Source organism: Harpegnathos saltator, unplaced genomic scaffold (assembly GCF_003227715.2).
Source record: "Harpegnathos saltator strain DR-91 unplaced genomic scaffold, Hsal_v8.6 scaffold103, whole genome shotgun sequence".
In the NCBI taxonomy this organism is placed as follows: domain Eukaryota; kingdom Metazoa; phylum Arthropoda; class Insecta; order Hymenoptera; family Formicidae; genus Harpegnathos; species Harpegnathos saltator.
The window spans coordinates 269,167-280,951 of record NW_020229877.1 but is presented as its reverse complement, the minus strand read 5'-3'; the positions used below and the strand labels follow the sequence as shown (position 1 = coordinate 280,951).

At 40.0% G+C, this 11,785-nt stretch overlaps 2 protein-coding genes across 9 annotated transcripts; one reads left to right on the top strand and one right to left on the bottom strand.

The window, feature by feature from the left end:
• The first annotated feature begins 268 nt into the window (after positions 1–268).
• On the top strand, positions 269–6,114 carry conu (Rho GTPase-activating protein conundrum). 8 transcript variants are annotated; one of them, XM_011149359.3, is made up of 10 exons: positions 269–320; positions 927–1,052; positions 2,062–2,321; positions 2,507–2,748; positions 2,847–2,977; positions 3,082–3,275; positions 3,374–3,533; positions 3,627–4,137; positions 4,244–4,421; positions 4,500–6,114. In XM_011149359.3, exons 3-10 carry the CDS (start codon positions 2,180–2,182, stop codon positions 4,874–4,876), a joined length of 1,935 nt encoding a protein of 644 aa, XP_011147661.1. In that variant the 5' UTR covers positions 269–320; positions 927–1,052; positions 2,062–2,179; the 3' UTR covers positions 4,877–6,114. The 8 variants fall into 8 exon arrangements, with proteins under 8 accessions (XP_011147661.1, XP_011147663.1, XP_025154642.1 ...); XM_011149361.3 differs by lacking the exon at positions 269–320 and adding an exon at positions 359–455; XM_025298857.1 differs by lacking the exon at positions 269–320 and adding an exon at positions 420–469.
• On the bottom strand, positions 6,082–11,317 carry LOC105188101 (secretory phospholipase A2 receptor). Its single transcript, XM_025299336.1, has 17 exons — positions 11,257–11,317; positions 11,120–11,173; positions 10,735–10,923; positions 10,411–10,659; positions 10,118–10,315; positions 9,618–9,848; positions 9,198–9,398; positions 8,876–9,121; positions 8,610–8,792; positions 7,904–7,923; positions 7,543–7,697; positions 7,265–7,473; positions 6,994–7,197; positions 6,840–6,863; positions 6,575–6,759; positions 6,399–6,483; positions 6,082–6,316 (listed from the first exon to the last, which is right to left on the bottom strand). Exons 1-17 carry the CDS (start codon positions 11,315–11,317, stop codon positions 6,276–6,278), a joined length of 2,535 nt encoding a protein of 844 aa, XP_025155121.1. The 3' UTR covers positions 6,082–6,275.
• Between the last annotated feature and the right edge of the window lie 468 nt (positions 11,318–11,785).

The window sequence follows — 11,785 nt, the reverse complement described above, 5'->3', positions numbered from 1 at the left end:
CGAGCAGACATTGAGAGACCAAGCTTTTCGTCAAGTTCAGACTGGACGGTAATGCACGAGTACACGAGAGACGACAATTAGCCTGACGTCCTCATTCTCGCGGATATTTTCTGTCTTAGTCGGGAATCGAACTTACTTTATTCATATATCGGTTTCATGCTTCTTATTCGCAGCGGTTATCGCGACAAAGCGCGTCATTCGTTCGATTTTAGTGCGTGGCGCCGAAAATCACAGCCATCTTCCTGTCCGGCGCGGTCGTTATAGAAGATGGCGTCAACCCTGAAGTTGCCGCGGCGCAGCAGGTGTCTCTCCGGGAATAGGTAAAAAAGGAAGAAAAAAGTCGACGCGTGTATGCGTGCGCGCTCAATGATTTGCGCGCGTGCGCACCGCACGCATACACACCACCATTGCAGACGATACCGACGTCGAGAATGCCCGTGCGTGTACCTGCGTACGTGAGTAAACATGTGTACGTGCGCAACAGGTTGCGGCCGCGTTTGAACGCGTCTTTTTTCTCGCGGCGTGTTTGTGCTCTTGGATTAGCGACGCGCGTATTCCACGAGCGAGTGCACGCACGCACACACGCACGCACGCACGCGTGTACGTACATACGTGTGTTCGCTCGCATCGTGTGTTTGCCCCCGTCGCCATTGCCATCATTGCTGATATTCGTCGCGATGCGCGTTCGCATGCAGAATACATTAAGACTTCTCGGAAGCAACTAGCCTCGAAAAGTCGCACTTGGCATTCTCGAGTGACTCTATAGCGCGCGAGTTCCTCCGTCGTAGATCAAACAGTTGTTGCTCGCAGGAGTTGTCGCTCGCGACGGGCCGAGATCCTCTTCCGTTGGTATCTCCGTTTCTCGTTCCCTCTCTTTCTTGCTTTCTTTCTCTTCCTCTCTGTTTAAATCTCCCTTTATCTCGCAGAGCGGAACTCGCTCCCGGAGCACGATGAACAGCCGCCTGCTGCACACGTCATTGAGGCCCACGCGAAGGAATCCTGTTCACGACGTGCGTACTCCATTCATGAAGAGGACGTTGCGGTGTCATAAGGTGCGTTCGTTTGATAATCGTGGTTACGAATTAGGTTATGTGTTGAAATGTATACGTGGTGCGTATGGGTCGCGTAAACGATAATATTTTTGCATCCCACCACGTAAGGTGTGTTCTTTGCGTATGCTCTGTGTGTATGTGTCTGTGTGTGTGCGTGTGTGTGTATGTGTATATGTGTGAGCTTCGTGATGTACATGCGTGTGAGATACGCCATGATACGCGTACGGTTAATTATTCAAACGATGACGAATAAATTACTGGTATTTTTGTTTATCGTTCTTTTACGTCCGTCTATTGTTTGAAACATTATCATATACAGGTATATTGAAAATTGCGCTTGGGTAAGGATGGATGTGTATGTGTGTGTGTGTGTGTGTGTGCATATTAATGGAAGATGCGCGATTCGATCGTACTGAAGTTAGCTCATTTTCACGAACTTTACGAAACGTTTAGTCGTTCGAATTATGACGCGCAGAAGGAAGCTTTCCGCTCCAGACTCAAGTAATTGTTCACGTTCTTTAACTGCCAATTGCATATTCGATTAGATTCTCGTTTGAGTGAGTTTCGAGTGAATCGCATATTTTCGCAATTTGCGCTTATTATCCTAATTGCAAACGACACGAGTACGTTGTTCAAATCGAACCATTTTGTCTTGATCGCGCTTCAGCCATTTTTGTTTTGTCTGCGTAGTCTCAAAGATTAAATTTTACAAGTAACAAACTCTGTTCTTTTTAAATTGCCGCGCCTATTGTTTAATCTTGCACAGGACAGTTATGGTATGACTAGTAGCAACCATGTAGAGCAATTTTAGAGCTGAAAGAATTATCTTTCTTACACTATTTGTGTGACACTACTCATAGTAAAGATTATCTTATGCTTGTAGTATCTATCTGAGTGATGTCTCAATAATCGTCTTATCTTTCTGAATCATCCATGATTAAGCTAAGAAAAACATAAATAAGGTATAAGTAGAACAGAGCTTTTGACACGATTAACACAATCTGTCCAGATATCAAAGTAGTGGTCACGTATCCAGAAGTGACAGAATTCTTAAATGCTCCCAATGGCTCTTTAGTTGGTGGATATATACATAGTACCAAAGATACAAGAATAAAGGAAACGGAAACATGGATAGAGGGCATAATGCTACCTACGCAAGAGATGATAACCACCTACTCGAATACTGGGAGGAGTATCAGAAGATGATAGAGGAAACAAAAATGTTGGATGATTACTTGGATGAAGAATGCAGCCCACGATGTTATGATGGTTATTAATATATATATATATATGTTTTTTTTAATTATGTCTCTGTAATTAAACAAAACTATATATTTTAACAATTCCTATCCTATTCTGATTCTGTCTAATTTTTTAATATCAGCCTAAATTAACATCAAACTAATATAAAAAATGGTGGTTATTAGGTATTTTATTCTCTAAATTTTATACAGAGGGGGAAGAAGAAGCAGAATGGTTACGTGCGGCGGGTTTAGAGCAGTTAACGGAAGCATGGAAAGCAGGTAGAGAAGTACAACCAGAAGAATTAGGAGCAGTTTTACGCCCTCTGTCGCGAGCCCAGGCAGAAGCTGTGAAACGTCGCGTAAAATCGCTTAATCACACGGTTAAGCAACGTTTCAACCAGCGTCAACGTGTTCGTAAACCAGACATTCGAGATGTCTTTAAAGATGTAGAGGTATGTTAACAAAACTGATAACTACATTAGATAAATGAAATACACACCTATAGTTCCAACGATCTACGATTAATCAATTTTATCTTTTATTTATTTAGGTGTCCAGCACAGGTACACGGTCACGTAGCGCTACTCCCGATTCGTTAGATTCAGTTCCAGGTGCTACACCAGAAAATGCATCACCTCCTTCACCTCCAACAGTCACGGTGATTGATCATCCTCATCAAAAGTAAATTTATTAAATTTATTAATGTTAGACGCATAAACACACACAAATTTTTAGCGCCTCTCTTATGTACTTTCATAATACAAATTATTTTTAATTTTTTATAGCGCTGTTGTCCCGAATTTTGTGTCCATATTTCATCGTACGTCGAATGAGGGGAAAGCAACAGTTCGTAGGACACCAAGTGCACCACAAACAGTTCTTAATTCTATATCAACGTCCGCTCCAGCACCTGTACCGGTACAAGAAATTTTCAGGAGGACCGGCAATTGGTCGAGAGGAGATGTCGCAAATGATTCAGGTACTATCGTCTTCGTTTCTTTTTTTTGCCAATTTCATACAGCGAAAAAAGATCAAGAGTTTTATATTTTGATACGTGAAACATTTTTATCATTGCAGAAGGAATTCAACTCACTGGCTACCATAGATTGGGAACGATACATGTTTCCAGGCCGATTCAAAGGCACAATAATGGCGGTCTCAGCGATATAGCAAATACGGCGCGTTTGGACACCGAGTCGGTTAAAAAACTGGCTGTACCAAAGGAATCGACTCTCCGGTAAGTTTAAGATAATTGTACACACTTCTAAGATTTTAATTGTTCGCGTTTCCAAGAGTTTTCTTAAAACACTCGTTCGGTATAATATTTTAGACGAAGTTCGGGAAGTCATGCGACAGTGACTCGAAGTCATAGCAGTTTATACGGCATGACTAGGCCGGCGGATGAGAATTTAATAACTCATCCGTTAAGTCGCACATCGTCACACGGTCATCTCAGTTTTGAAGAGATGTGTAGAACCAATGAAGTCAAGTCTGACGTGTGGCCTTCCGACAATCTCGTAACTGACGACGATTACTCTCGACAAGAGGTAGAACTACTGTCGCAACGAGATCTCACGAGATTGCAACCTTTATTGTGGCTCGAGCTAACAGCTATTTTTGATAAATATAATATACCTCTTACGAGAAGAAAACCTAATAAACGACGGAGGAAAGCTGGAAATTTATTCGGCGTCTCTCTGTCGACGCTACTGCTCAGGGACAGTCAATTGACGAGCGAGGAGAATAACATACCACTAGTGTTCCAAAAGATTTTTAACGAACTGACGAAACGTGGAGTAAAAGAAGAGGGCATTCTTCGTGTTGGCGGCCATAAACAGAAGGTAAGTGTGCAATAGAAAGTCGTTAATTAAAATATAGAAATGGTAATCATAAATAATTAAAAATAAATATATAAACGTTTGTATATGTGGTAATTATTGCTTACAGGTAGAAATGATTTGCACGGAATTAGAGACAGATTTCTATTGTAAACCAAAAGAGATGGATAAATTGTTTAAACGAACTCCATGTCATGACTTGTCAGCCGTCTTAAAGAGATTGTTGCGAGACTTGCCGCAACCTCTTCTCACCGTTGAGCTGATCGACGCCTTTTACCAGAGTCACGGTTAGTAAGGTGCTGTTCATATTACATATGTATATCTATGTGTACATTAATTAATTGAACAAATAATTCCATCCATAGGTGTCAAGAGTCCGCATGATTTGGTATACTCTCTCAATTTACTGACGTTATTGTTACCTGTTGAGCACCGATGCACGTTGGAGGCGTTGTTGAATTTCTTGAAGTTGGTCATCGAGAATCAAGTGTGGAACAAGATGTCGATACACAACGTAGCGATGATAGTGGCACCGTCGCTGTTTCCACCGCGGTATGTTCATCCTCGAGACCGTGCTGACCTGACCGCTCAAGTCAATATGGCCGCCATATGCTGTCAAGTAACAGAAGCTCTGCTCAACAACGTCGACAAGTTGTGGTATGTACCGACAGAACTTATAAATCAATTGCGCCGGCAATCCGAGGTAGAGAGATATCGTAAATACAAGAAAAAGTATTATTGATTACAATTAGATGACTTAAAATATTTAATCGTATATGCGTATAATTTTACATATATAACCCTAAGTAACAACGGTGCCTGCCTGCAAATTATGAGATTTGCAGCTTTTCGTTTTGTAGGTTATAAATAAGACGTTTAGGTTAATTAAAATTAATTTTTATTTTTATTTGAGCGTTATTTAAGCGATTATTTTTTAATAGTCGTTCAGAGTCAATATACCGTACCATATTTTTCACCTCATTTTTAATATGCTTATAATCGTGTTATTGCATATTGTATTTACTGCAAGTTTGCACGTATATGTGCAAGTAAATTAACAATTTATCCGTCTCGAGGTGCAATAATTTAGCAAAATAGACTTTTCACATTCTTGTCTATATATTAGAGCAATTACATATAATTTATACAAGAACAATTTTCCGTTTAATACAGACTAAAAGAAAATTATTTCTGTCCGGATTTTACGTAATGACAAATATTAATCTGCATATTACGATTGCGCAATAAGAAGTAACAATTCGTATAAAATAATTTAATATGTTAAGTTTTTCGATCGGGTGCTATTCGGGTACCTTTCTCAGTTTATTTTTTAATCAGTAATATTTATTTACATATGTTTATCGATATGCTGTATAAGATATGCTACTGTTAATTTCGTACTTTACATAATCTTTTACATCTTTACATAATCTTTACTTTACATAATTGTATAATACAATACGAGTGGCATTTCAGATAGTAGTTGGTTTTAAGTTTCATAATTTATTTTATTATTGTTAATAACAATTATAGAACCTCATTAGGTTGATTATAGTTTCATTGATCGTTACTCTTGTGTGTTTGAAAGTTCTCTTTTTATTTTGATTAACTTGTAGGACAGTTTAACAAACATAGTCATCAGGAATAATATCTCGATTAATTTTGAAGTGGCCATTATGGAGTCAAATTTGTCGTTATAATCACGGAAATTCTGGTTGTTGTTTATTTATGTGATTCTGATTTTTGATATATAATCACGTCAGCTATATGTTTTCTTATGAAATCAAGTAAAACAGGATTCCAATAGGTTGACGTTTATCTAAGATCTCCAATGGTGCGCGTCTCTATCATCGTGACATATTGTTTTCACAGGAATTTTAGCGTGTCATCTCATCGTTTCATACGCCATATTATCTTAAGACATTGTATATACCATCTCGTAAGTTGTTATTTGCGTTAATAAAGTGCCAAAGAAAATGACGATTGGGTGAATGTCTTCCGTGCGTTGTTCGTGTGCCGTTCGTGAGGTGTGCGGAAAATAATCAAAACAGTGTGGAACATTAGATATATGTTCGCATATCATTAGGATGGATGCTGCAACTTTTCTGCACAGACAAGCTATTAAATTGTTCTATGTTATTTTAAAAATTTTCAGGATCTTCGAGCGTGCCGTCCGATGAATCTGTAAAACAAATATTGAAATATAAGAAATTACTTTCAGTTATTTTCCTCAAAGAATGGTACCTTACGTGAGAAAGACTCACGCTCATCTGCTGTATCTTCCCATGATTGTTCCTTCGACTCTAGATCTTGATCCTTCTTCATTATATTCCCATCTTGCAGTATTGCCTATGTAATTTCGAAAGTGAGGAGCCGGATAATTAAATTCATACTTATTTCATATTTATGATTATAGCATAGATGATTCAGAGTCTAGTACTTGATCTTGCAGATTTGTGTCATCTTGATTTTGATTAGTTTCAGTAAAGCCACTTGGTATTGTTACAATATCACGGACAATAGATTGCATTGTAGTATTTTGCACGTTATTTGGCCCATGAAGAGTTGTGTTTGCACTCACTTCGGTCGGATGTACGTTGATGATGGTTGTTTGTTTCGATGGACCTAGAATCTCAAATTATCAAAATCAGAATGTTATGTATCTCGATATTTTTCGATTAATATTAGATATCGTGACTCCTTACATTTCAGTGTCTTCTTTTTGAAATCTATAACAAAGTGAATATATGATTATCTTATTCCACCAATTTTATTTTATTAATTTGGAATTGTATCCATGTGTCCATGTAATAACCTTTTTATATTTCAGAACTAGGTAAGTTACATATTTCTACTTACTATACAGTTCTTTAATGATCGTGTCGAATTCAATCGTATTGAATAGATAAAGATTTTTACGACGATCGAAGCCGACAGAAGCTAAGGCCAGTAAAATCTCCCAGTCGTCTTTCGAGCCGATCGCAACGATTCTATTGTCATTAATTTTCATATTTGCAAGGATTTCCAGGTAGCGAGATATATGGTTTGCGTCGACAATTGTAACTACAGAAGGAAAATTAGCAGAAATTACGTCGAATCAATAGCATTCCTCGCTTTGTTGTTTACCTACATATCACAACTTTTTTTCCTTTGTGCGCCGAGAGGTGCTTTTGTAAGATACTGGAATGCATTTCTTGGCGACTGTCTTTCACGCTCGATTTCTTAGCGAGATACTTGACCGTATGTAGCACGGCGCAAGTGTCAGTTTGATTGAATGGCAATTGAACCGGTGGACTCGTCACCAGGCAATACATTCCCATTTGGAGATTATAATTCATCCTGAAATATTAGCGAAAAGACAAAATTCCCTGAATTGATGACATAATGATCAATGAAATGCTCACTTACGGAAAGATATTGAGAATTCGCTCGATAAAACGCAACGATAGCGATCGTATTCCCTCGTTCACGTGATCCAGAATGAAGTAATAGCCCGCGCTGCTTCGTAGATCGTGATCTAAGGATCTCACCATTCGCCTCGTGTAATCCCTCGAGGCTGCAAAATATTTTTATCTTGCGTGAAATATCTTCAATACCCTGGCGGAAATATTTCTGCAAGAAACTACAAGAAACGTGAATTGGAACACTTTCAGAGAAAGTAAGAGATCATTTCAGACTCTGTAAGAATTCGAAAAATTGCGTTTCTATGAAATTCTTTATTCATTGCCTGAGTAATTATGCAATTTCTTTCTTTTCTCTAAACATTTACCTTGAAATACTGAAATGTTCCTAGAAAAAAAAAATGAAGAGTGGTAAATATGGAGGAAAGGGACTACCCTTCCAATGTCAATAATTTTCATATTTGTCATCAAGGTCCCCCATTATTCCCATTAATGTTATGAAGATTAACATATTGTTATAAACAATAAGCGCAAGCTATAATATAAGATTATAGAGATATATAATATAAGATTATAGCTTGCGCTTATTGTTTATAACAATATGTTAATCTTCATAACATTAATGGGGGTAATGATCTTGATGACAAATATGAAAATTATTGACATTGGAAGGATGGTCCCTTTTCTCCATATTTACCACTCTTCATTTTTTATTTCTAGGAACATTTCAGTATTTCAAGGTAAATGTTTAGAGAAAAGAAAGAAATTGCATAATTACTCAGGCAATGAATAAAGAATTTCATAGAAACGCAGTTTTTCGAATTCTTACAGAGTCTGAAATGATCTCTTACTTTCTCTGAAAGTGTTCCAATTCACGCAGTTTCTTGTAGTTTCTTGTAGAAATATTTCCGCCAGGGTATCGAACTTGCGCAAAAAAATACACATAATGATATGATTGTAGGTATTATAACTGATATAAGTGATCATTTATATGAATTTTTCGACTATTTAAGATTACTCAAGACCATTTTTAAGATTATTTCAATCGTTATTACTTTACTTGGTATTAATTACCGAGACATAACGGCATCTCGAGCCAATTTTTCACGGTATTCCAACCGTTTCGATGCGTGCATGATACATTTCTTACGCCCAATATTATAAATCCTTTGCCGCAATGTAATACGCAGTGTTTGCCGTCTCGCGTGTCCTCGCACGTCCAATTACCGTTCCTCACGGGTGGTGTTACGTCACACGCTAAAACGTGACAAATCTCATCGTATGTTTGTTTAGAAAAGTCAAGTTGCTGTTTTTCTCTCCTTCATCTTAATCTCGCGTACTTATTTTACAAACGAACGGCTGCTTGCTGCCGCAATCAAGGCCATATAAATGCGGCTTCACGTGATCGCTGCGATCCAAATTTAGGCAGGTCGACACTCCGCTGTAATAATCGAGTTGCACGCTCATGTTTGCCCACGGTGGGAATCCGGAAGAGTCCTTCTTCTCCGCGATCCTCTTACCGCTTTGCGCCCATCGCCACTCGTTCGGCTTAATCTGGTGTCCTCCGATCCAAACGTGAGTTATATCTGTATTTGTAAGACATTTCTCTTTGAGATAGAGAGAGTCTTCTACGGCATCCATTCTACCGCACTTGTATTATACCTTTGGGATGATCGCCCATCGCTTCGACTATCAGATTGGTCACGTTTATGTCGTTCATATAAGCCAGCACACTACCCTGCTCGTTACAGAACGCTCTGCTCTCGTGCCAACTCTTCTTCATCGGATAAATGACGTAGATGCTGTCATTGTACATAAATTTCATCGGTTCGTTCAACCAGTTGCCGGTCTCGTCTTCCGGATCTGAAGTAAAAATTAAGCCGTAAACAACGCGATTATCTTTAACGCCGCGCGGACGAAAAGCAGCATAGGGCTGCACAATTTTCTCGTTTTATTATTCTAAGAACTGTGCGAATATAAATTCGCGAATAGCAGCCGCAGATAACCGCGGAAATCGACAAGCTGTCGTATTCGCGTCCGCTGCCCCGTGTCCTCGCAATTATCGTAGAACAGTAAACGCACATTCCTCGCATACGAAGTCGCGTTTGCGGTCGCATCTCGCCTCGACGAAGCTCGGCGTGTTGTCCAGATGTCGGTCGAGGAGCAGGCAACCGTCATTTATCTCGGATCTGCCGAATCTCCACGGTGGGTAGCCACTCTTCACGTCCGTAACCGGGCTCAAACTCGTGCCTGTGGGCATCCACAGCCACTGTCCATAGGAGTAGTGCGCTCCGATCCAGACGGTCTCGAAATCTTGCGGGAAATACGGATTTTTCCCCCATGAGAAGAGACTAGATTGATCCGGATTGTATGCGTAGCCACATATCTTTATTTCAACTTTATTTCGAACCGTGATTGGTATTTTATGAGTAACAGTTAACGCTTTTATTGTCACACGTATGAATGTACGAGATGTGACGAGACGATGCTCCCATAGGCCCCGCGAACATCGCGAAGCCGTAGCCGTAGTTATGGCTTCGATGATAAATTCAACGACGGAATCAGTAATCGCATACTCTTACCGGGTCGGGTCTTCGTCATGCTGTTAGCGAGAATTTCTATGACGTTGGAGCTCTCCATGATCGCCAATCTGGCGCCCAATAAACGGCAATGTATCGCGGCTTCTTCCCAGGTTACCCTGGCGTGGTAGAGGACATACGTGCGGTGTTGAATCCGCAGCCACTTGGATGGCACAGGTTTGCCGACGTCCTCCTCGAATCCTGCCGGCAGAAATCCAAATCTTTTTCGAGACTTTGCGAGATTTTGCGAGAACACGTGGCGACGTACGAAGGCTAAACAGGATAAATCCTGTTACCCTTTTCGCAAATGAAAGGCCGCTGCAGCCGGCAGTCGAGGTCGACGAAGTTAGGATGAGAATGAGCACGACGATCGATCGCTAGGCACTCTTTCATCGGTCGCAACGGCCTTCTGCTCCACGGAGGATAATCTTCCGTGTCCGGCTCCAAAGGTATCTCGGTGTTCCTCCACGACTCGACGCGATTGTACATCCAAGACCATGTGTTTCCCAAACGTCGACCTCCGAGCCACAAATCTTCCTCGATTTCTGATTTCGATGGGTTTCAAAAAACATCAGGGTCCAGGTAGAACGACGGTAGCTTACAGTCGATTATGCAATTACCTATGTTGGAGTCCGCGATCGATTGTGCGACGCTGATGGCTTTCTCCATGGTATCTAGGATAGCGAGCCTTGCGTTGTAATTACCGCACAACACTCCTGCTTCGTCCCACGTCAATTTTTGAGAGAAGAAGAAATATTGCGTTCCGTTCAAGTTGTAATACTCGACCACCGGTTGAGGCTCGCTTTTACCTTCGAAACGATCGTTAGCTTAGAAAAGGAAGTTGCGTTCGAGAACGGAATTATTTTCTCCTTCGTTTTTATCACGGTACGTACAATGTTTCTCGAGTATCGCTCGAGTATTCCAGCCAGCTTCTGCAGCAGGATGTAAGATATATTATTTCATGAAACAAGAAAGAGAAAGAGAGACATAGCTTCGCAGTCTTACCTGATTTATATATTTGATATTGCTGTTTATATCGCATTTCCGCCGTGGAAGTAACTAAAAGATAAAATTCGCCATACGAATTTTGGATTGTTACTTTGGTATTACTTTTTGCCGCTGTAATTTCGTATGATACTCACTTGTATTTAGTACTACAGCGACAATACAAGGGAAAGTGTACGTCAGTAAATTTCCTGACATTTTGACAAACTTCATTTAAACCTCCACAGAGGAATGATTTATTAGCTGTCCACTTGCACATATACTCAAATTAATACACATACACATATATCCAAATTGCACATATACCTAAATGCACACAGAGCCTTTAGTGTTTCTTCTTAATCCACGCAACGCATTCTTGGCTAACCTTCGCATTTGCGTTCCAGAACCGGTATGCCATGTAAAATTTTACGTCGACTGTGTGCACTTGGCATTAGTTTACAAAGCAGCGTGATTCATAGGCGTATTTAAGGCATGATGTATGCCCTCGGTCACCGGTCACGTGAAATTGAAATCGAGTGATGCGCGTGCAGCGTATCGTTAAAACTTACTTATCGTTATGTACGTGAGGAGAAATTTTTCTCGTGATACTTTTACATCTTTTACAATCTTGTCGGATGATTACATTTATTAGCGGAATTATTGGTAAAAGCATTGCGAAATTTT